Source organism: Rhinopithecus roxellana, chromosome 8, assembly GCF_007565055.1.
Source record: "Rhinopithecus roxellana isolate Shanxi Qingling chromosome 8, ASM756505v1, whole genome shotgun sequence".
NCBI classification, from domain to species: Eukaryota; Metazoa; Chordata; class Mammalia; order Primates; family Cercopithecidae; genus Rhinopithecus; species Rhinopithecus roxellana.
The window spans coordinates 97,305,297-97,330,789 of record NC_044556.1 but is presented as its reverse complement, the minus strand read 5'-3'; the positions used below and the strand labels follow the sequence as shown (position 1 = coordinate 97,330,789).

The 25,493-nt window shown below is 49.5% G+C and overlaps 1 protein-coding gene across 1 annotated transcript in view; it reads left to right on the top strand.

Annotated features, from left to right (window-relative positions):
* The window catches only part of PCNX2 (pecanex 2), a 318,318-nt gene extending 294,004 nt beyond the window's left edge, over positions 1-24,314 (top strand). Inside the window, 6 exon segments of the mRNA XM_030935586.1 lie at positions 7,109-7,253; positions 8,261-8,491; positions 9,414-9,688; positions 10,365-10,552; positions 23,050-23,406; positions 23,409-24,314. Coding sequence (XP_030791446.1) covers positions 7,109-7,253; positions 8,261-8,491; positions 9,414-9,688; positions 10,365-10,552; positions 23,050-23,406; positions 23,409-23,635 — 1,423 coding nt within the window. The 3' untranslated portion in view covers positions 23,636-24,314.
* Positions 24,315-25,493: the final 1,179 nt, after the last annotated feature.

The window sequence follows — 25,493 nt, the reverse complement described above, 5'->3', positions numbered from 1 at the left end:
GAGCTGCTGATGGCGCCTGCTGCGGGCATCATGGCTCTGATGTTCAGTGTGGCCTGAGCTCAGGGATGCTTCACCCCTGGGATGGCATCTTGCCCTTTCCTGCCAGCCCAGTGCCTTTGCCATAGGCGGTGCTGCCACTGTGCACCCTCCATACCCAGCTCACTCGGACACATCTACTGAGTCATTGAGGACATAGGCTTTGATCCTATAGGACAAGGTGAACGCTGGACACTGGGGTGTATTTGGAATTGTCCCCCCCCCACCAACAGGCACCCATTGTCTGCAGACCCCACTTGTGCACTGGGTCACCCATGGAAAGAAATTCCTAGCAAGACCCTCACCAAGTCTCTAAATATGCCTGGCAGTAATTGATCATATGAGTGAACACAGAAAGAAATTGATGATAATGAGGGCAAGAGACAAGTATCAGAGCCAAGATTTAAGCTTCAGTTTGGAGCTCCTGGCTCCCATCCCTCCAACCCTGTAGGCCCATATGCTGCCTCTCAGTGCAGCACCTGAACTCTAGAGGAAGTGAAGCACCTTGGAGCTATTTGGGGGACATCACGTGTTCTTTACCGTGTGTTTTTTCTGAATGTTCTTTACCAGGTAGGAGAGAGCTGGGATCCCAACCAGGGGTTGTCTTGATTTTAGAGCCAATGGAGTAACTTCCTGGATAAAGAGTTTATGAAAGCGGTATTAATACACTCTCAATTCAGGGTCTGTGCAGAGTATACACACCAGTTAGGAGGATGACATGGGGATGAGTTCAAGAACTATACTCACAGCACTTTCAGTGTTGTGGCTCAACGGAAGCCTTTAAAGGGATTAGTTCATTCTCACACTGCTCTGAGCAGGCCTTTAAGAAGATGACTCAGGGCCAGACGTGGTGGCTCAAGCCTGTAATCTCAGCACTTTGGGAGGCTGAAGCGAGTGGATCTCTTGAGGTCAGGAGTTCGAGACTAGCCTGGCCAACATGGTGAAACCCCGTCTCTACTAAAAATACAAAAAAATTTAGCCGGGCATGGTGGCAGGTGCCTGTAATCCCAGCTACCTGGGTGGCTGAGGTGCGAGAATCACTTGAACCTGGGAGGTGGAGGTTGCAGTGAGTTGAGATCACGCCACAGCACTCCAGCCTGGGCAAGAGAGAGAGACACCGTCTCAAAAAAGTAAATTATAAAGAAGAAGATGACTCTAGTTACACATTATAAAAGCAACTCCACGTTTGCTAGAGAGGTAGGTGGCCTGGAAGCAGCTGTGGGTTTTCTTCTGTGCTTCTTCAGTGTGGCATAAAATACTGAGTATTTGTTCCAACCCATTTTACTCTCTTTCTCAACTTTTTCTGGCCTGTTTCTTTTCATATGGAAGGGCTCTAATAATTACATCATGCATCTGTGAGAATGAGAGGCGCCTATGGACTGGAAAGCACTTAGTAACCCACAAGTCACCATACAAATGGAGAGTGTTTCCTTCTGTTTCACTTTTAGTTACTCAGAGATGGTGCTAGTCATCTAGAACACTGTGCTGTTTTTTTTTAGTGTGTGTGTGTGTGTTTTAAGGGACAGGACATCTCTGTGTTGCCCAAGCTGGAGTACAATGGCTACTCACAGGTGCCATCAGAATGCACTACATCTTCGAACTCCCCGCATCAGCCTTCCACGTCGCTGAAATACCATAAGGGCATGTGCCACTGTACACGCCTTCGGATCATTGTTTTTGTTTGGGGAACTACAGCAGGAGAGTGTGGTCAGGAGCATGGGACTGACTGTGAAACCGGTGTGTGGTTGCTGGATTCCACAGAGAGGAATAAGGCACACATGAAGAGACCTTGCTGCAGTCCCCGAGGTGGAGATGCTACTGAGCCTGGGACAGTGACTTAGGTAGACGGGCACACACACACTCTCTATTTCTGTAAACATGGGACACCCAGCCAGTAAATCACACTTAATTGTTTACATACGTTCTACAAGCGTTCCGTTTATGGCAGTGCGCGGCAGCAGAAGGCGCTTCACAATGCTAATCTGTAAATAACATAGTATGTACAGGCCTGTTTGGCAATGAACTAAAATGAACAAATCAGTCATTGTGCTGGAGATCCCCCTGTGAGTCCTGCAGAAACTATCCCCACATTAGAGCTGTTTCTCTCTGCATCCCAAGGTTCATTAAGACTTAAGATAAGGACCCCATTGTCCAATACTTGGAGACTTCTCCTCCACTGCTACTCTGTCTTTCTGAAAAAGCAGGGTTTCTCAGCAGCGGCACTATAGACATTTTGAGCTATGTGGTTCTTTGTGGTGGGGGCTGTCCTGGGCATCGTGGAAATGGCGCCAGCCTCCAGCCAGAGAACAGTCATTTCCAGGAAAGTTGTAAACAACTGTGCTTTGCACTGAGGCTCCAGCCTCCTCTCTACACACATAACCACCAGCTATGTCACAGGAAGTGGGTGAGGAAGCAGAAGAACAGCAAGTGATGGATTCATTCTGCAATGAGTAGCGCAGTGTTACAGCCTACGCAATATACTCCAGCTTTTTCCAGTTAAAAAGGAAATGTACTCAAGTGTTAACTCCTCATCATCATCTGAAAGCATGACATTTTTCTAGTGCTGTTTTTATTTATGACAGTATTTAGCACTTCCATGGTGCCATGGAAGCTAGTGCCAGCTTATCTCAGTGCCATCGTCTTTGGTCTTCCATGTGTGAACATGCTCCCCTAACACACGATTACACACGTGCCAGGTTTTTTCAGGGCCCTGCCTGCCCTCTCTGCCCCTGTGTAATCCCACACCACTGACTTCCCAGCTGACCGACTATGATAAGATGACCTGCTTCACTGACATCCTCCGCAGGGCTGGAAGTGGGGGCTGTTTTAGTCCCTAGGAAGGCCAACCTTGAATGACTCAGATGCAACACTATTTCCCAGTAATCAAAGCCCAGCTCCAGCTGTTGGCCTGAGGGTGGGAGCCTGTCATTTCTCAATAGAGCTTTGAAAAGACATAGCCCTGTGAAGCTCCAATAGAAATGTGCTGCAGGTGTCCCACAGACCTCTGCGGCCGCCCACCCTGGCTTGGCTTGTCACAGCTCACCACCTTCCCCTCTTCATTCTCTTGGGGAAAAAACCCAGGTAATGAAACACCTTCCTTTTAGGATGCCTTGATCTCTAAGGTGCTGGGGATAATATCCCCAATCTAGTGGAATTCTAACTCAGACTTTGTTTTCTACATTGAGAATCATTTCAGTAATGGAACAGCAGGAAGCACCCCAATGTCTCATTTTCTCTGAAAATAGAAATGACAGGGAAAATATCCATTGTTGGTGGCCTTCAATGGAACTCAAGCCTCTTAGAAAGGCAGCCTGTGGAGGCTGCCGTTCTTCTGCTGGTGAGTAAGCAGTTGATGGCTGCTGGGCACATGCAGCTGGGCAAACACTAGGCTGATACCTGCCATTCCTGGCTCTTCTCTTTTGTCTGTGGATGTTGCTCTGGGTGTCTGGGTGTTAATCTTCCTTTTCCACTATCGCCATCTCTACATCTGGAGAAAGCTTTTTCTCTTATGCGTATGCAAGGCCATTCTGAGCAAGTATCATGCCCCTCCGAATCCTTTCCTGAATAAATGCCACACATTTTTCAGGAGTTAGGGCTCTCATTTTAGCACATAGCTCCTATCTGATGCTGGGAGCATTTCCAAATGTTTTCTATTGGGAGCAGGTAGTGGTCGTTATTCACGTTTAGAAGCCTCCATTCTCAGCATCAGCCTACCTGCAGCCTGACTCTGCTGTTGTAAAGCAGTCTTCTTGGTGCCTCTTAGGCAGTGGCTAAAGCTCACAGCCCCAGGAAGCTTTTGATAGCTTCTTGGACCTTTTCTGGAAGATTCCAGGCTCCTCTAGGCCACAGCACCCCGAACCCCACCTGACCAGCCCCTGGCTGTTCGCGTTTCCCACAGTCTGCTCTGAAGCCGTGAAGACTTGGCAGCCTCTTTCTCAAGGGAGTCCTAGATATTAATGATAGTGGTACATTTCACATTGAAATGCTAAAATAGCAATCAGTGGAACTATTTCCCTGATGTGCAGGTCTAATGCGCTGTGTTGAATCAGAAGCCTTGCTCAGTGAGCAAACTCATTAAATCCTTAGGAGGAGCCGTCCTCAGAGACTGCCTTCACACACATGCCCTGCTCATCCTGTCCCAGGCCGGCCCTGTCAGGGATGCTGTTTCTTGTACTGGCCTTGTAACTACCTCTTGGGGATATGAGAGGCCAGGGTTGTAAGAGGCGGCTGTGATAGAGAATACTTACAGAAAGAAAACACAGGGAAAAAAGGAGAAACTGTTCTTCCTCTCCTAGGAATGCAGGATGAGTTGCTTTCCCAAACCTACTCCCCAGGTTCATCCAAAATTTTAAAGGCCCCAGGCTCTGAGAGATTTCCCTTGGGTGATACCCCTGTTCTTCATCCTGGCAACTCTCAGTGATGTGTGGGAAATGGAAGCGAGGCAGGAAAAACCTAGGAACCTGAACACCCGAATAATCTTGAAAGATCCGTCTTTTTAAAAAATATGTAAGTGTGTGGAGCTATAATTTTTATATAATTGAGTGTTGGCCAAATATGAAAGACAATTGAATTGAATTCTTTTTTTATTAGTATTATACTTTAAGTTCTGGGATACATGTGCAGAACGTGCAGGTTTGTTTTGTTACATAGTATACACATGCCATGGTGGTTTGCTGCACCCATCAACCCGTCATCTACATTAGGTATTTCTCCTAATGCTATCCCTCCCCTAGTCCCCTACCCTCCAACAGGCCCCGGTGTGTGATGTTCCCCTCCCTCTGTCCATGTGTTCTTATTGTTCTACTCCCACTTACAAGTGAGAACATGCAGTGTTTGGGTTTTCCATTCCTGTGTTAGTTTGTTGAGAATGATGGTTTCCAGCTTTATCTAGGTCCCTGCAAAGGACATGAACTCATTCTTTTTTATGGCTGCATAGTATTCCATGGCATATACATGCCACATTTTCTTTATCCAGTCTATCATTGATGGACATTTGGGTTGGTTCCAAGGCTTTGCTATTGTGAATAGTGCTGCAGTAAACATACGTGTGCATGTGTCTTTATAGTAGAATGATTTATCATCCTTTGGGTGTATACCCAGTAATGGGATGGCTGGGTCAAATGATATTTCTGGTTCTAGATCCTTGAGGAATCGCCATACTGTCTTCCACAATGGTTGAACTAATTTACACTCCCACCAACAGTGTAAAAGCATCCTTATTTCTCCATATCCTCTCCAGGATCTGTTGTTTCCTGACTTTTTAATGATTGCCATTCTAATTGGCATGAGATGGTATCTCATTGTGGTTTTGATTTGCATTTCTCTGATGACCAGTGATGATGAGCTGTTTTTCATATGTTTGTTGGCTGCATAAATGTCTTCTTTTGAGAAGCATCTGTTCATATCCTTTGCCCACTTTTCGATGGGGATTTTTCTTGAAAATTTGTTTAAGTTCATTGTAGATTCTGGATTGTACTCCTTTGTCAGATGGATAGATGGCAAAAATTTTCTCCCATTCTGTAGGTTGCCTGTTCACTCTGATGATAGTTTCTTTTGCTGGGCAGAAGCTCTTTAGCTTAATTAGATCCCATTTGTCAATTTTGGCTTTTGTTGCCATTGCTTTTCGTGCTTTAGTCATGAAGTCTTTGCCCATGCCTATGTCCTGAATGGTATTGCCTAGGTTTTCTTCTAAGGTTTTTATGGTTTCAGGTCTAACATTTAAGTCTTTAATCCATCTTGAGTTAATTTTTGTATAAGGTGTAAGGAAGGGGTCCAGTTTCAGTTTTCTGCATATGGCTAGCCAGTTTTCTCAACACCATTTATTAAATAGAGAGTCGTTTCCCCATTGCTTGTTTTTGTCAGATTTGTCAAAGATCAGATGGTTGTAAATGTGTGGCATTATTTCTGAGGCCTCTGTTCTGTTCCATTGGTCTATGTATCTGTTTTTGTACCAGTGCCATGCTGTTTTGGTTACTGTGGCCTTGTAGTATAGTTTGAAGTCAGGTAGCATGATGCCTCCAGCTTTGTTCTTTTTGCTTAGGATTGTATTGGCTATACGGGCTCTTTTGTGGTTCCATATGAAATTAAAATATTTTTTTCTAATTCTATGAAGAAAGTCAATGGAAGCTTGATGGGGATAGCATTGAATCTATAAATTACTTTGGGCAGTATGGCCATTTTCATGATATTGATTCTCCTATCCATGAGCATGGAATGTTTTTCCATTTGTTTGTGTCCTCTCTTATTTCCTTAAGCAGTGGTTTGTAGTTCTCCTTGATGAGGTCCTTCACATCTCTTGTAAGGTGTATTCCTAGGTATTTTATTCTCTTTGTGGCAACTGTGAATGGGAGTTCACTCATTATTTGGCTCTGTTTGTCTATTATTGGTGTATATGAATGCTTGTGATTTTTGCACATTGATTTTGTATCCTGAGACTTTGCTGAAGTTGCTTAATCTTTCGTTTTAAGCTTCACTCTATTGCCTCTTCCTCTCATCATTAAAAAAAATGGTGGGATTGGGAAATGCATGTTCTCTGAGAACCTAAACGACCCATTTGACGTTTCGTTTAGTTTTATTTCCTCTCTCCATATTGTGGTTGAATCCAGTAACATAGCCCCAAAATGAAATACAGAAATACAAAGAAGAAGAATAAAGGCTCCTGCATTATTCTGCAGTTAGCATCATTATCTCTGGGGAGCTGGTAGTCTCTAGGGGATTATTGGGGTAGAAGAACCTGTGTTTTAGCACTCTAACTTTGAGTGGACATGTGAGGCCAGTTCTGACCTGAAATCCTAGTGTCACATTCAGCGATCAAGTACTTTGGTGGCTCCTAAAATGACTGAAGACAATGCCCACGCCATGACACTAGCACTTATGAGGGCCCAAACGTGGGCTATAGGGGTAGGCACTTGGTGCATTGGGGTGAGTCCTGTTACCTTCCTTTTCTTTCTAGATCAGCCTAAATGTTAAGATAATTGTTGGACAAATGGGAGACTTAAACCTTGCTCGCAATGACAGGATTCTGAACATTCGTTCCATGTGAATTAATAGTAGTTAGGACTTTGTTTTGCAGCCTGGATTCTTTCCTATATGGCCTCCATGCCCTCTTCAAAGGTGACTTCAGAATAACAGCACGTGACGAGTGGGTATTTGCTGACATGGACCTACTGCATAAAGTTGTAGCTCCAGCTATCAGGATGTCCCTGAAACTTCACCAGGTAAAAACCTTTTTATGTTATGTTATGTTATGTTATGTTATATGTTATGTTATGTTATTTTTGAGATGGAGTTTCGCTCTTGTTGCCCAGGCTGGGGTGCAATGGCATGATCTCGGCTCACCACAACCTCCACCTCCCAGGTTCAAGCGATCCTCCTGCCTCAGCCTTCCAAGTAGCTAGGATTACAGGCATGTGCCACCATGCCCAGCTAATTTTGTGTTTTTAATAGAGATGGGGTTTCTCCATGTTGGTCAGGCTGATCCCGAACTCCCGACCTTAGGTGATCTGCCTGCCTTGGCCTCCCAAAGTGCTGGGATTATAGGTGTGAGCCACCGTGCCTGACCAAACCTATTTTTTTTTTTTTAAAGTATCACTCAGCTACTCAGGAGGTTAAGGTGGAAGGATTGCTTGAGCCCAGGAGTTTCAGGCTGCAGTGAGCTATGACTGCACCACTGCACTCCAGCCTGGGTGACAGAGCAAGACCCTGTCTCTTGGGGAAAAAAAAAAAGGGAAAAGGATCAGCCTGAAACTTCAGGGGAAAAAAATGGCCTTTGAAAAATATAGTCTCCTTTCTCTGCACAGCACTGTAAGTGGGTTTATCACTTAGGTAACTAAGCATTGAAGCTGTCCAGATATTCTTGACTTTAGCCAATGGTGATTTGCCCTCAGGAGCAGCTAGGACGTGGCGATATTCCACTAGAAGAAAGACGGGTATTGTGCAGAGACAATGACTTAGCAAAAGTGCCCAACCTATATCTAAAACTATATCCAAAAGTCAGAGGAACCTAAGCCATGAAGCTCTTTTCTAGGCATATTCCATTGGTTAGTGCAATGAGATAAAGAGATGTCCTCTGTGCCGAGCTCAGGATTTGGAAAAAGAACAGGAGAGAGGAAGATGAGCAAAGGGCTTAGCTTTGGAGGTCACTGGACAGTTGCCACCTGCATGCTTCCCGGGGGTGAGTTCCTCTGATCCTTGCCCAGCCCACACCCACACTTCTTCCCACCAGGACCAGTTCACTTGCCCTGACGAGTATGAAGACCCAGCAGTCCTCTACGAGGCCATCCAGTCCTTCGAGAAGAAGGTAGTCATCTGCCACGAGGGTGACCCAGCCTGGCGGGGCGCAGTGCTGTCCAATAAGGAAGAGCTGCTCACCCTGCGGCACGTGGTGGACGAGGGCGCCGATGAGTACAAGGTCATCATGCTCCACAGAAGCTTCCTGAGCTTCAAGGTGATCAAGGTATGGCGGCCACGCTTTCCGGGTCCCCCGTTGGCTCACGTCTCTCCATCTGAGAAGAAATAGAATGGTGGTGGGCAGGGGGCCACTGACACAGGAGTCCCTGTGCCAGCATCCTCTGTTCAGAGGAATGTTCTGGAAGGAGCACTGGCTGGCAAGTGGGGCAGGGCATGGCGTCGGGCTGGGTGCTGCGTTCCCCTGGCAGGATCACCCTCCACCTCACAGAGCCAGCCCACAGGCACAGACTTTGCTAAGAAGACCCAGTAGACACACACACATGTAGGTGAGAGTCAGGCTATAGCTTATTTGTAGAGACTTTTTAATTCTCTAGAACCCACACCTGTCTCTCATAACCCGTTCCTGGATCCAAACGCCTTATTCCCAATGGCTCTTCTTTTCATATAGCTTCAAATCACTAAGTGAAAACAAAAACTACTTTCTTTGCATTCTCTCTCAGTTTCCCCATGAAGGTGGCATCATATCCGTCTTGCAGGACGGCTCTTCTGGCTTGACTGTGAAAAGAGCTTTACACCAAACTTTTGTAGTCACAGATATTCAGTCCCAGAGTCCTGCTCTCTCATTGTAGTTAAAAACCAATAGATTGGCCAAGGCGGGCGGATCGCCTGAGGTCAGGAGTTCGAGACCAGCCTGACCAACATGGAGAAACCCTGTCTCTACTAAAAAGTACAAAATTAGCCAGGTGTGTTGGTGCATGCCTGTAAGCCCATCTACTCGGGAGGCTGAGGCAGGAGAATTGCTTGAATCCAGGAGGCGGAGGTTGCAGTGAGCCAAGATTGCACCATTGCACTCCAGCCTGCGCAACAAGAGCAAAACTCCATTTAAAAAAAAAAAAAAAGAAAAGAAACCAATAGACTGGAAAACACAGGCCATCTGCCTGTCTTCCCATTCCCTCTCTGACCTGCAGGTTAACAAAGAATGCGTCCGAGGACTTTGGGCTGGACAGCAGCAGGAGCTCATATTTCTTCGCAACCGCAATCCAGAGCGCGGCAGCATCCAGAACAATAAGCAGGTCCTGCGGAACTTGATTAACTCCTCCTGCGATCAGCCCCTGGGGTACCCCATGTATGTCTCCCCACTAACCACATCCTACCTAGGGACCCACAAGCAGCTGAAGAACATCTGGGGTGGACCCATCACTTTGGACAGAATTAGGACCTGGTTCTGGACCAAGTGGGTAAGGTAAGTTTTTACAACAAATGCCTCTATCCAGATGTTGGGGGAAGGCATGGGGGATGCAGGGAGCTCTGTACTCCTGGTTCAGATTTCAGTGTCAGCCACCATTTTCTCATATGATTAAAACTGCTACCCCCAAGTGGCATTGAACAGATCATTTGTTTCAGCAAGCAGTCTCAGATTATGAATCCATGGGAAATCTCATACGGATGAGAATCTCTTTCCCCCACATTTGCACAGGCTGAGAATCTGCTTGAGTTCTTGCAGAGCTGCCAAGGTCATGAGTCTTTAGCAGTAACCGTTCCACATCTGTTAGCAAGAACTGGAAGAATATCCCAGCACACAGTTCTCATCCAATAAGTCTTCTTACCTGGACATAGTAATCAGTTGGGATGAATTCTAAGAATTTTTGCCCGAAGATGCAGAGCTCCCCATCGAGCCTCGGCACTAAGGGTTCCTATGGAAGGTTGAGACTGAAGCTCATTCATCCTGGTGCAGTCTGTTCATTTATTAGATGCCGAGGTTTGCGAACAACAGCCCCTCTTCCCACCAGCATGCCAGGTGGGCTGCTCACCTGGAGAGCATGGTCTTCGATCCTGATTTAGGCAAGGCCATGGTGGAGCATTTAGGGGGATTAGAAACGTGTTGGTGAGAATCCTCAAATGATTTCTCCCTCCCACAGGATGCGGAAGGATTGCAATGCCCGCCAGCAGAGTGGCGGCAACATTGAAGACGTGGACGGAGGAGGGGCCCCGACGACAGGTGGCAACAATGCCCCGAGTGGTGGCAGCCAGGAGAGCAGCACAGAACAGCCCAGAAAAGGTGGTGCTCAGCACAGGGTGTCATCCTGTGAAGGGACACAGAGAACAGGTAGGGTGCAGTGGGGGCCTCCGAACTACTGATGAAGTCCTATTTGGTCCCAGTGAGCAATGCCCTGAGTTATGATGTTGTTTTGACCTCTGAGAGCACCTTCTTGCATTGGGACAATAGATGCTGGAAATTTGCAAACTCTTGTAATTTCTGCTCAGAAAAACAACTCTCCATCTGTTAGATTCAGCTTTTACCATTTATCTATCTGTCCATGACCTTGGCCAGCCATTCATCTGTCTGTCCACCTGTCCAGGGGTCGCTCCATTCCATTCCATCTCTCACTCTATGACTGTGTGATGGTGTGCCTTCTGCATCTGGCCATGTTGTAGCTATTGACCCATGTAGTGTCTTCCTGTTCTGCAAGTGTTTGTGGGGTACACAAACAGGCCTCCTGCCTTCCCTCTCCTGCTTCTCACTGATTCTCACCTTCCTCCACTTAGACTTGACATTTCAGAGCAGAAGAAAAGAGGGGAGGAAGGGTACCCACAGATAGGAACCTAGGAGGTAGCTGCAGCCAAGCCTGGCTGAATCTAAAGTTTAAAATCATGTTTAAACTAACACCCAAATAGTTATGCTCCACCAGATGGGTGAAGTTCCAAAACTCCACTGGTGGTCTCTGCTGGGGAGGAGGTGGCTGGACTAGAAAAGGAGATCCTGAGGGTTGGCAGAGGATGAGAGTCCTGGGAACATGAGAGAGATGGATGCTCTGCCCTGGTTCCTCCTGGCCCTTGGCTTTACCCTCTGAAGCATGTTAGTGGTTTTACCTTTTGGCCTCAGTTCTTCTCACCGTCCAGAAGCATTTAATAAGTACCTCTGTGCATGCTTCTCCTGCCAGCTCTGCACCAAACAAGACAGGGGTTATAGTCCCTGCCTCCTGGGAGTGCCCAGAGCAAGGCAGAGGAGTGAACAGAGACAGTAGGATGTGTGCAAACATGGGCAAGATATGAGAGAGAAAGAGAGAGAGAGAGAGAGAGAGAGAGAGAGAGAGAGAGAGAGGATAGATATGTAAACCAGAAAGTATCTGAGACAGCTTTCAATTAATTTAGAGGTTTATTTTGCCAAGGCTAAAGATGTGCTCAGGAAAAAGGGACACGAGTGACAGACCCAACTGTGGCTACTTTTTCCAAAGAGGGTTTGGGGACTTCATTATTTAAAGGGGAAAGAATGGGCAATAGGGGAAAAGGCGGGTCAGGGGGTAGGGAAAAGGGGCATTTTGCAACCACCTGCAACCAGCCTTTGAGGCTTTTGATCAACCTTCGCTGAATCCACATTTTACATGTAAAAAGAGTGGGTAGAGAAATAGTCAATTGTACATTCATCTCCAGCTCTGCAGATCTGCATTTTTACATACAGTAAACATAGAGTTGAAGAAGGAGTCATGAGTGCCTTTGTCTCAGGTGAGCAGATGGAGGACTCCTAGTCCTGTCTTTGTCCCGCATTTGTAAAGATAAGCTGTTCATTTACATTGTCAGGGTGAAATTTAACAGAACTGTTTTAGAGTAAAGATCTTGGGGCCCACAAGGAATTTCTCTGCAAGCAAATTAGAAGGGAGGCAGTTTTGCATGTCTCAGTTCCCAGGCTTGACTTTTTCATTTGGCATATGAGTTTGGGGAGATTTTATTTTCCTTTCACGGATGCTAGATAGGTAGATAGGGACTGATTGATAGAGGACAGAAAGAAAGGTAGGTAGGTAGATAGATAGGTAAATAGACAGCATAGGTAGTATCAGCTGCTCAAAAGAAAGGAAAAAAGATCTCCCCCTGCCCCACCCACCCCATGCTGTTTACTCTGAGGCCCTGCAGGACGCCTGCTGGAGGCCTCCTGTGCAGCTCCCAGGCCTCCGGTATCTCATTGTTTAGTTAACATTTCTTATCACATGAAAAATGTGTTTCAGGATCACGGGAGTGACTTTCCAGATGGGGAAATGCAGAGTAGCTTCCAAATGGTGAAATGCCTAAGCATCTGTCATTTGCCAGTGCTTCCAGGTGACTTGTATGGACCAGAGAAAGTCTGGAGTCAGGGGGGTCTGGCTACGGGGTGGGCAGGGTCCGAGACAGGAGTCAGAGGTGGGGGTTCCAGAAGCGCTTCAGACCTGGTTTCTTGAGGCTTGGCAGAAAAGAAATTGGAGGCTGGGTGCTGTGGTGCATGCCTATAATCCCAGCACTTTGGGAGGCTGAAGTGGGAGGATCACTTGAGGTCAGGAGTTCCAGACCAGCCTGGCCAACATGGTGAAACCCCATCTCTACTAAAATTACAAAAAACATTTAGCCGTGTGTGGTGGTGGGCACTTGTAATCCCAGCTACTTGGGAGGTTGAGGCAGGAGAATCCCTTGAACCCAGGAGGCGGAGGTCGCAGTGAACCGAGATCATGCCACAGCACTCCAGCCTGGGTGGGGAAAAAAAAAAATTGGAAACACCTTCTTCTCTTTCTTCCTAGTAAAACAGTGCCTGCAACTGGCCTTGCCTGGAAGAGCTGGTGTTCCTTCCACTCCCTGGAGTCCAAACACCATAGGCAGTGAGCATTCCTCACATTTACAGGAGCAATCACAGCTTCCTGTTTGTGGAAGATGTCAGAGCAAGATCTTTTTTTTTTTTTTGGATTTTTAACTTAAATTTAATAATCAAACTATACAATCAGCATAGTTTAAAACTCAAACAGAACTGCCTGGATTAAAACAAAAATCCTGGGTTTCCCCACTTCACCCCCCAGGAACATTCCTAATTCCCAGAGGTTACTGCTTCCAACTCTTGCAGCTGCTTTGTATTTTTTGGGTATCTACCTCCACATATTTAAATGACACGCTTACTCTGGAGCAGGATCTACTAAAGCCCAGACCAACTATTAAATTTCTCATGAATGCTTCGTAAAACTGCTCCTGCCAAGGCCACCGCTGACTTTCTACATTTTACAAGTAAAGGTGCATGCCTGGCAAAATATCCCACACCCCACATGCCTTGGCCACACCTGCAGCCTGACTTTGTCCCAGGCTCTGAGACCCGTTGTTGTCCTGCTAGGGGGATGGAGGACTGGGAAGATTTATGAAGCCCTGGGCCAAGCATCAGCTGCTTTGAACTCACCTGCCTTGCTGCCACTCTGCTCTTTCTTTGCTCCCACAGCTATTCACGGCATCCTTGCTGCAGGAGATAAAATTTGGTAACAGTAACAGTTCTCAGGTGCTAGTCTACCAACACCATCCTGATTATTTTCATGTGCAAATTCACTGGATCTTCACCATGGCTCTTAGAGATGCAGGCGGTTTCACCCTCCTTATCTTACAGATAAAGAAACTGAGTGTATTAGTCAGTTTTCACACTGCTATAAAGATACTACCTGAGACTGGGTAATTTACAAAGGAAGGAGGTTTAATTGACTCAGTTCTGCATGGCTGGGGAGACCTCAAGAAACTTACAATTATGGTGGAAGGCAAAGGGGAAGCAAGGCACATCTTACATGGTGGCAGGAGAGAGCAAGAGTGAGGAAGTGCCACACTTTAAAACCACCAGCTCTCATGAGAACTCACTCACTATGACAAAAACAGCCTGGGGGAAACCACCCCCATGATTCAATCACCTCCCACCAGGTCCCTCCCTCGAACACATGGGGATTTTTTTTGGGTGGGGATACAGAGCTAAACCATATTATTCTGCCTCTAGTCCCTCCTAAATCTCATGCCCTTTCACATTTCAAAACCAATCATGCCTTCCCAACCATCCCCCAAAGTCTTAACTCATTCCAACATTAACTCAAAAGTCCAAATCCAAAATCTCATCTGAGACAAGACAAGTCCCTTCCACTTGTGAGCCTGTAAAATCAAAAACAAGTTAGTTACTTCAAAGATACAATGGGGGAGCAAGCATTGGGTAAATGTTCCCCTTCCAAATGGAAGGAATTGGCCAAAGCAAAGGTGCCACAGGCCCCATGCAAGTCCAAAAGCCAGCTGGGCAGTCATTAAATCTTAAAGCTCCAAAATCTCCTTCAATGCCATGTCGCACATCCAGGTCACACTGGTGCAAGAGGTGGGCTTCTAATGCCTTGGGCAGCTCTGCATGGGTACAGTCCCCGTAGCTGTTTTCATGGGCTGGGGTTGAGTGTTTGCAGCTTTTCCAGGTGCATGGTGCAAGCTGTTGGTGTATCTGCCTTTCTGGGATCTGGAGGATGGTGGCCCTCTTCTCACAGCTCTACTAGGCAGTAACCCAGTGGGACTCTGGGGGCTCCAACCACATATTTCCCTTCCACACTGCCCTAGCAGAGGTTCTCCATGAGAGCTCTGCCCCTGCAGCAGACTTTTGCCTGGACACCAGGCATTTCTATACCTCTGAAATCTAAGCAGAGGTTCCCAAAGTTCCACTCTTGTCTTCTGCACACCCTCAGGCCCAACACCACGTGAAAGCAGTAAAAGCTTGGAGTTTGCACCCTCTGAAGCAATGACCCAAGCTGTACCTTGGCCCCTTTTAGCCACGTTGGAGTTGGAGTGGTTAGGATGCAGGGCACCAAATCCAGAGGCTGCACAGAATAGTAGTGTCCGTGGCCCAACCCATGAAACCATTTTTCCCTCCTAGGCCTCCAGGCTTGTGACGGGAGAGGCTTCTGTGAAGATCTCTGAAATGCCCTGGAGACATTTTTCCCATTGTCTTGGCTATTAACATTCTGCTCCTTGTTACTTACGCAAATTTCTGCAGTGGGCTTGAATTCCTCCCCAGAAAATGGGCTTTTCTTTTCTACTCCATCGTCAGGCTGCAAATTTTCCAAACCTTTATATTCTGCTTCCTTTTTAAACGTAAGTTCTACTTCCAAACCATCTCTTCATGAACAAATATGACTGAAAGCTTTCAGAATAAGTCAGGTCACCTCATGAATCCTTTGCTGCTTAGACCTTTCTTCCACCAGATACCCTAAATCATCTCTCTCAAGTTCAAAGTTCCACAGATCTCGAGGGCAGGGGTAAAATGCCGCCAGTGTCTTTGCTAAAGCACAGCAAGAGTGACCTTTGTTCTAGTTCCCAAAAAGTTTCTCATCTCCATCTGAGACCACCTCAGCCTGGACTTCATTGTCCATATCACTATCAACATTTTGCTCAAAACCACTGAGCAAGTCTCTCGGAAGTTCCAAACTTTCACTCATCTGCCTGTTTTCTTCTGAGCCCCCCAAACTATTCCAATCTCTGCCTATCACCCAGTTCCAAAGTTGCTTCCACATTTTCAGGTATCTTTATAGCAATACCCTACTGTGCTGGTACCAATTCTCCATATAAGTCCATTTTCACATTGCTATAAAGATACAACCTGAGACTGGGTAATTTATAAAGAAAGATTTAAATGACTCACAGGTCCACATGGCTGGGGAGGCCTCAGGAAACTTACAATCATGGCAGAAGGTGAAGGGGAAGCAAGATGTGTCTTACATGGCAGCAGAAGAGAGTGAGACCAAGGAAGTGCCACACTTTAAAACTATCAGCTGTCGTGAGAACTCACCCGAGAACAGCCTGGGGAAACCACCCCCATGATCCATTTACTTCCCAGCAGGTCTGTCCCTCAAAACATGGGATTACAATTCAAGATGAAATTTGGGTGGAGACCAGAGGCCTAGAAAACTTAAGTCACTGCCCAGTGTCACCCAGCCAGGGAGTGGCCAGTCTGAGAGTCATGCCTAGGCGAGCTGGCCGCAGAACTTGTGACCCCAACCACTTTGCACCATCCCATTGTCCTGGCCCCAGGGATACTGCTTCAAGTGTCCTTGTCCCCAGCCCTGGGAATGAGCTGATGGAAGCAAGCATTACTGAATACTGAGTGTGCCGCCCTTGCTTCCTGCCCTCCCCCTGTGCAGCTGGCATGTCCCTGCCCAGCATGACTTTGTCTTGTCCCCTGGCTGGCAAGGGTTCCACTTATAAGTGATCTTCCTTCTGGCCTCACGAGCAGGCAAAGCTGACACCCAGTTCTTTCTGAAGCAGCCAGCAGGGGTGCCTTTACTTTCTCACTGTGGTCAGGGAGGGACAGGAGCAGAGCAAGGGACTGTCTCAAGTCCCTTTCTAACTCAAGGAGCTGACACGCTGAGGAAAGAAGGCACTGCAGCCTAGGAAGCTATGCCAAGGTTTTTATCCCCAGCAGAGGGTCAGAGAGCTAGAAGGGGACAGGAGAGATTGAACAAGGCCTGCCACCCCTTTTTCCTACTTAAAAGAAGGAAAAACCTCTCTCTTGCTATTGTCTCTCTTGCTTTTTCTCTCTGGTCTTTCATGCAGCTCTGAAACTCACAAAATCGCAAATCTCCACAAAGCAAGTCAGAGTGATTTTATTTAAACTTAAATTAGTTCACATTGTTCTTCTGTTGAATGATGGCTTCAGCTCAGAATTTGTGAGTCTGCTTGGGCTGCCATAACAAAGTACCATGGCTCAGGTGGCTTAAACAGCATGAACCTACTGTCTGCCAGTTCTGGAGGCTGCAAGTCTGAGATCCAGGTGTGGGGCAGGCTTGGTTCCCCCTGAAGGCTGGAGAGGAGTGGGGTCCAGGGCCCTTCCCTAGCTTGCGGTGGTTCTTCGGCATCCCCGGGCCTCGAGAAGCACCACTGAGCTCTGGCTTCGTCTTCACGTCGTGTTCTCCCTGTGTGCTTGTCTGTGTCCACACGTCCCCTTTTTATAAGGACACTGGTCATCTTGGACTCAGGGCCCATCCTACGCCAGTATGATCTTATCTTAATGAACTACATTTGCAATGACCCTGTATCAAAGTAAGGCCCCACCCTGAGGTCCTGGGGGTTAGGGCTTCAACAGAGGAATCTGGGGAGGGAACATGATTCAGCCCGGAACACCCACGAACATCCCATGCGCACCCCTCCCCTGCAGACCCCCATCTGACCTGCTGTCTCTCTGATGCCTTCTCTCAGCCCTCTCCTACAAGCCCATATCCCCAGCACACGGCCTCTTGCTGGCCCTTACCAGTGTCAAGCATTCTCCTCCTCAGGACCCCTCAGCTGCTGCCTCCTCTGTGTCGAATGTGCCTCTCCCAGGCTTGCAGCTCCTTCATTCACTCACGCAGCCTCCCATCAAATCCCAGCTTATCCAAGAGACCCCGGCCAGCCTTCCATACAGCACTGCCGTCCCCCTGCCCCACTTTCTCTTCCCCTCCAATCCCTGCCTGATGCATGTCCCTTGTCTGTGGTCAGAATTCCCCATGAGCTGCTCACTGCCTGGCACCTAAGACAGTGCAGCCCACACTGGATGCTCAGTTGGGCAGCCGTAACTTCTGCAGAGCCTGTGACAGGAGCACACGTGAAGACCACGCCACCCTCTTCCCTGCTCTCCCCACATCCTGCCAGGTGAGGGGCTGCCTGCATACACTGGAGCCATCCCATTCGCATGCCTGTCTGGGGGTGCACATGCCTGCAAGTAGGCCCAAAGTCCGCCCTGGGAGGGGACCCTGGGGAAGAGGCCTGTGCAGGCCCCTATTTGGGGCAGCAAATTCTGGAGTCCTCGGAACCCAGCACATGGCCAAGCAGGAGTGGGTGGAAGCTGGTTGACATGCTCCCGCTCCACAGCTTTCTGGCCCTGTGGGGACAGAGATGGCTGCAGGGGCCACCAAGGGAAACCTCTGGGAGGTGCTGAGCTGGGTAGTAAGCATGGTCTGGGCTCAGCAGACAAAGGTTGAATGAATGAGTGGATGGTTACCCCTCCTGGCCTCAGCCACTTACACTACGGCTTCCCTAGAGGGCAAGAGTGTAAGGCCCTCGGGTCTCAGACTTGCAGCTGTAGCCAGGTTCTATCACAGCCAAGAGCAGTGGAGCCAAGAGCTGCCAATCTTGTTGGCTGTCCTGAAATGTACCATCATGTCCTTGGTGCCCCAATCCCCCTGCCAGAATCCCTCCAGGATGTGACTCAACTATCCAGAAGGCTCTCCAGGAGACCCAAGACTGAAGGCTCCTGGTGATACTTGGTGATAGGGCTCTGAAAAGAGGGGCCCTAAAGACAGCTGATAGGCTGAGGGGAGGACTGCACCCATGGTCCCCTTCAGGGTACTTCCCCAGCCCCAGAGCAGCCAGGCTGCCTTCAGATGCAGCTGAGATCCTCAAGCAGTCCCTATAAGGAACTCAAGCACCGAGGGCAGCCGCCTGTTCAGACCATTTGGACTGGAGTCCCCGAGGGGGGCCAGTGAGCTACAGGCAGGTGCGGGGCATGAGGCCCAGTGGGGAGGATATCAGGGGACAGCCCTGCCACCCGCCCTGCCACGCTGCAGCCCTGCCTCAGCTGCGTGGGCATTTCCGCACTCAGCCTCTGCTATGGCAGCTGCCTTCAGTGAGGCCTCCTGGGGCAACTCCTTTAAAGCTCATGACGGGGCCCTGAGGCCGGCCGGCGACATAAGCAAAATGCCCACTCTGGGGATGCCAGTGGGAACAGGGCTGGAGGCCAAACTCGAATTCAAGAGGCTGGAATGTATGTACATGTTTGTTTCAAACCAGCATCCAGGGCCCCCAGGAAGCCTGCAGGCAGCAGGGAATTCTGGAGACACCATGGGCACAGCAGGTCTCCTGGAAGAAATCTAGAGCCGCTAAAAATAGGCACAAAGGGATAACTTGCTGACCCCACACTCAAGACATGGATATCTCTCCTTCTTGTCCCCTGGAAAAATTAAACGTCACCTTCTTTCTACTCCCACTGTGGTTACAGCCACAGTGGGGCACGGGCCACCTTCCACCGTGGTTCACTATACTTGCTCCCTCTCCATGGGCGGTAGAAGGTCAGGAGCCATTGTCTTGTCTCAGCAGTTAGCAGCTCCCCCAACACATACACTCCTGGGCCTCATGTTGGAGCCCTTGGTCTTGGAAAAGAAGAGTACGAGTAGGTGTGAACTTCCTGAGGGCTCCCACACCCACACCATGGCACCCTCAGCACTCGATACACGGCAGATGCTAGAAGATGCCCATGGTGTCAGTAAGAGAGAAGTTGCACCCACAGGCTCTTACCTCCTGCACCTGGCCATGCCCCTGATTCTGACCTCCTTCTTCACGGATGCAGATGGTGCCCTGACTGGGACCGGGAGCGCAAAGCTTTCATTCACCTCAAGACACTGCACCTGAGACCCAATGTGCGGTAGCCCCTGGGGTTCCAAGGAGAGCAAGTCCAAGAAGGAGGCTCCCACAGTGGGAGGGGCGGCTCTGCCTGGCCCTGCCCGGGACACTTTGCAGAAACCACCTGCCTGCCATTCCCAGCAGGCCATCATTCCCTTCGGGGATGTGAACATAACTGGATTTGATTTCAGTCTCTGGCCTCCTTCTCACCCTCCTCCCAGTTAAGTAAAACAACCATGTCCATCCGAGTTGAGACACACAGCTCCCAGAAAGGAAGCCAGAGACCTGCTTGGCCAGTGCAGGGGGCTAGAGGCCAGTCTCCAGCTATGGGGAGGACATTCCTGATCCTGGATCTTTGTACTTGACCCTGGAACAATGGAGGAATCACCTTCCTATTTTCCTAACCTTTAGCTTGCCCTCCAGTCTGCAGTGGCAGCCCCTTGGGTCTCAGCCTCTAGTCAAGATACTGATTAATTTTTTGAAATGCTTCTAATGGCCAAGTCTAAGAAACACTGTACCCACCCCGAACTTTCTGAGACTCACTGGATTTCTAATCAGGGTTTTGGCATCTGGTCTGTTTTGCAGGTTTGTCCCGTGTATCCTTTACTTACATGTTAGTGTGCCGGGTGCTGAGCTCATAGCAGTGATACAGGGGTCCTTTGCTGCAGAAAGGACATATAGCAGAGAGGGCCATGCATCAGACAGTGACAACACAGTGTGCTGAGTGCCATTCGAGAGGTGGTCAGGGGCCTCTCAGACTGGAGGACCTGCCTCTCTGGGAAGGGCATGACAGAGACACTTAGCCAAGTAGCAAAAAGTGAGCAGTTTTGAAGGGTGAATTTGAACCAAATTCTAACAAGGGTCTTATTTTACTCACCAAGTCGCCAAGACTCAACTCGCATAACTGGGGACCCAACTGCCCCCAGCCCTCATTGGTCCCTGCCTCAGTTCTGGCCAGGTATCCCAATCCTGAGCCCTTGCTAGAGGCTGAGTGGACTGGGGTCCCTCCTGCCTGAGATCCCACAAGCAGAACTCCTCTCCCCAGGCTGGCCACGCTGTGCATCTGCTGCTGCTGGTGCACACAGCACTTTGCACCCAGCTGCCAGGCGCTCATTATGCCAGCCTCATCTAGGGCCTGACAACCTACAATCGGCTTGCTGGGGTAAAAACTATATGTCACAGCTGGAAGAGGAGTTGGCCTAGCAGTGGAGGCTGGTGACCTACTTACTGGTGAGCAGTTAGGAATTCGTAACTAATCCAAGTCCCAGATTGGAGAGGGAGGCTGTGTTCTCATATCACTAAGGAGCAACACCACCACTTTTCCCATAACATCAAAGACAAAGGAATTAAGTGCCACGATAATAAACCAAGGAGGGTGATTTATATATGAGGTATTTCCATTCAGGTTCTAAAAAGGTTTCCCTAGAAACATTCATAACTTGGTAATACAGTAATTTGCAAAATAAGTTAAATTGTAAAATAATGATCCTGAGTAGCACAAATGCATTTAGCACGGTTTGCTTCCTTAGTGCTGCTCCATTTGCAAAATTAATTTTGAAAAAAAAAAGAGCAATGAGAAAATCTGAAGCAGTGAAATCAGGTGGTGGGGGAGTCCTTGCCTTGCACAGACTACAGCAGGCCGCTGCCCTTTGACACACAGGGGGTTATTTGTCCCCGTGTTCCTGGAATTCTCTGGGAAGTTCCCCACCAAGTGTGGGTGGTCTTCTTTTGAGCGTCACGATCATTGACTTTTGGATGAATGTGGAGTATTTTTGGACAGTGATCAGCTTTACAGTAGAAATCACAAACAGACGTCCGGCCTTGCCAGACACTGAATAAACTAACAAATCGCCCCCCTTGTTTTTCATTCTGATTCGTCAGGGTCCCTTTCCTCCTCTCCTTTTTCTCTGTAAGAGGAACATATTCAGCTACTCAGCCGGGACCTTTCAGGCTGGCCCGGATGCAGCCCTCCTGCAGCAGAGGCGGATGGGCCCCATGCTAGGGGCTGAGCACACTCGTCCTGGGGAGGGCAACCCCGTTATGTGGAAGCCCACAGCACTGTGGGGTGAGCACTCCACACCGTCACCACACGGGCAGGAGAAAGTGAGATGGGAGCACCAGTGCCCTCTGCAAATGGGCACTCGACCATCATAGCATCCAAACTGGCACTGTGGTCAACATGAGGCAAAAAGGTCCCTTCAGCCTAGGCCACGGTGGGGTGGGGCGGGGCTGGAAGGATCCCTGGAATCCCCTTCGTAACATGTATCCCTAAGGAATTGCCTCTCACATGATGTGTCAGTTCTTGGGTTCTAGGGGCAGCCACACCCGCTTCAGAATCACCAGATGCACAATGAATAATGGGCATTTGGGGTTAGGTAGAACACAAGGCAATGCATAGGACGTCCTTTCCGATACTCATGCCTCCGCCCCCTCTGTTTGTCTTGATTTAATGCCCAACTGTAGCAGCTGCAGAAGACATGCCCATGAGGCCGTTCATAGAACTGTGACGTCACTAGCTGCTCCCATCCAAATGACATTTTGCAGTTAGCCCCTGGTGATCATGGATGCTCAAGTCAAGCAACCCGGTGTTCTAGCCAGCACCCGTTTCCTCAGACTGCTTAGACTGCAAAGCTGAACCACAGGCTGCACAGGTCCATCATGCACAGAAGACCCCATGACATTATCCTGCTTCCAGAAGCTTGGACACAACCACATCTTTATGGGCAGTCCAGTCCCTTTTGCCAAAAATGGCCTTGTCTAGACAAGTCTCAGCAAAGGCTGGGGTGGCAGGGCCCCTGAGGGGCGAGGTGGTGGGCAAAGGGGTGGGTGAGAAGAGCATGGAACCAAGGCCCGGGCCTGGCCAGTAGTGTGCGGGCCTGTAAGGAGAGCTGTTCTGGAAAAGAGGCCACAGCATGGGCTTTCAGCTCTCCTCCCCTTTTGTCTTTTTCCACGGCAAATAAAAATGACAGAACCCTGCATGTTTTCCTTGATCGCTGCTGATCAGATGAGCATAGGAACCAAGGTCCTGAGCCAGGATCACATTTGGGTTTACTTTATGAGCCCAAGTTCCGCTCCTGGCGTCGTCCTGGTTTGCCTGAACCGAGCAGCTTCCAGGGATGTGGGAGTTTTCAGTGCTCAACCAGGAATGTCCTGGCAAACGGGGCAGATCTGTCACCCTGGCTGCAGCTTCTCACAATGTACCCCCAGCCCCAGCCCCACCCTTGGATGCCCTTCGGTTGGCCCTTCAGTTCTCAGGAACTGGACTTGGCAGGAGGGAGTGGGTGAGGCAGTGGTCAGGCTTCCAGCTCTTGTTCCAGCCTTGCACGTGGTGCACTGAGGAGGGGTCATTGGGCCCAGGCAGAGCAGGCCACCTGCTTCACCACACAGGTATCGATGTTCATGACCACCCGCTACAACTCTGTGTTCTGCTTTCTTTTAAAGGCAGGAGGAAAGGCAGGAGCCAGTCCGTGCAGACACACTCGGCACTAAGCCAAAGGCCGCCCATGCTGAGCTCATCTGGCCCCATCTTAGAGAGCCGCCAAACATTCCTGCAGACGTCCACCTCAGTGCACGAGCTGGCCCAGAGGCTCTCAGAAAGCCGGCTCTCCTTGCACACCTCGGCCACGTCCCTGCACTCTCAGCCCCCGCCTGTCACCACCACAGGCCACCTGGGTGTCTGCGAGCAGGCCGAGGCACTCATCAGGTCCAGCCTGGGCTCTTCCACCAGCTCCACCCTGAGCTTCCTCTTCAGCAAGAGGAGCTTTCCCAGCGCGCTCGTCATTTCCGGACTCTCTGCTGCGGAGGGGGCAATACCAGTGACACCCAGTCATCCAGCAGCGTCAACATCGTGATGGGCCCCTCGGCCAGGGCTGCCAGCCAGGCCACTTGGGTAAGGGGCTGGGCAGGGCTCACCAGGACGGGCTGGGGTGGTGGCATGGGCTCCTGGCCTGAGCATGGTACCTGCCTTGCATTCCCACCCTTCTGCCTGCAGAACCCCATCCCCTCCTCTATGGGGTTCCCAGAGTGACAAACGACAGTGATTAGACATGAAGTGGCTTGGCTGCTCTTGGAAGCAGGCAAGATACAGAGCACATGTCCTGTAAATGATCATGCCCAGGCAGACACCGAAAGGAGTCACCGGATACAGAGGTTCTGCAGAACCGTGGCCATCTACCCTACACTGGGGCATGAGGGAGAATGCCCTCCACCCATTCACACAGTGGGACTCTTCTCATGATTCTGGCCTGAGGGAGAGGAAAGGGCACCTGTCAAGGCTGGAGTTAGAGTATCATTGCTTCTTATCCAATGGAGTTAGAGTATCATTGATTCTCAGCCAACAGATTTAACTTTAAAGCTGCTGAGACGGCCCGCTGCTTTTAGGTATTTAAATACTAGACAAGGAGCGTTTTAAGGACTTCACCCAAATAAGCTCTTACTTGTCCAGAATCCTGAGCCAGCTGAGATGAAATGAATACTTGAGCTTCATCAGTGAGAAAAACGTAAATAAATACCCTGCAGTTCTCCTTCGTCACCTGGTAGACAGGGAAAATCCATGGTGTCAAGGCTAAAAGGGGTCAGATTTGGAGAGTTGCCCCACTCCTTTTGAGTGTTCAGGTTTTCCTGACCATGGCTCATGCTTTCCATCAAGCACCAGAGTTGCAGCAGCTTGGCCTCTGGTTCTGGGTGTGGTTATTTGCAGGTGGCGAGAAGGGGCCACACCGCAGGCTTGCTCTGGTTCTGGGTGAGGTTATTTGCAGGGGGAGAGGGGGCCGTACCTGAACATTCCTAGTGTCACCCTCCCTCTCCTTCATGGGAAACAGCTCTCCAGGCAAGTACCTTCCTGCCAGGGGAAGCCGAGGCTGGGCCAGCCGCCCTACAAGGAGCCACAGGATTGCAGCTGTGGGTGCCATCTTTCACGGAGGGGGAGATTTATGGGCTGTCCTGGAACCCCCAGGCTGTCCTGGCGAAGAAGAAAGAGCTGGTTACTTCAGGAGTTTGACCTTAGTTAGATAACTAAAAGAATACATTTCCCCTCCCTTTATTTCCTCAATAAAAATGCACAAAGTATCACCCTTCTCCCTGCCCCAATCTGTGTTCAAGTCACAGTCTGTGGGTGTAGTTCTGCCATTCTGTCAAATTCTCCTTCTGGCTCTCCAAAACAGACACCTGTCTTGAGACCACATGCCCCCAGAATAGAATGGCCTCCGTGTTCTCCTGGGGTCAAGCCTGCTAGAACTCAGCATTCATGACAGGCTAAGTGTGCATGACGGGACACTAACCACAGCTGGAAAGCCAGGCGCACCCATGCCCTTTCCCCCCAGGGCCGCTCTTTCCAGTGCAGTCATCCAGAGGCCCACGGGCAGAGCCCGTGCCTCAGAGGTTGCCCGTCCTTTCCTCAGAGGCCACCGTGCTGGCCCTCCATCATTTGACCTGACTTTAGAACCTGACCTCAAGGATATGGCAGCACTAGCCTTTATCCCACAGCACGGGTGGGGTGATGCGAGTTACAAGTGGGTAGTGCACATTTGCTGAGCTGTTCACTGCTTCTCTCGTCTCTTTGGAAGCGCCTCTCCGAGCCATGTGAGCCCACCGACGCCACCGCGCAGGGGCAGCTTTGTGACCGACGTCTGGCGGAGGCTGTGGCGGAGACTCTCGGGGTTGTCTGCAGGAGAGCAAGCCAGGAGGACATGGGCCTGGACGACACGGCCTCGCAGCAAAGTGTGTCGGACGAGCAGTGACGGGCGTGCGGCCGGGCGGGGAGGCCGGGTCCCCCACCGCTCCCACCTGCATGGCTCTCCTTCGTGCTCCCCAAGTCACAACCAACCAACACTGCGATCCATGAGGGGCTCCTCCTGTGGAAAAGGAGAGCTGTTCCAGAACACAGA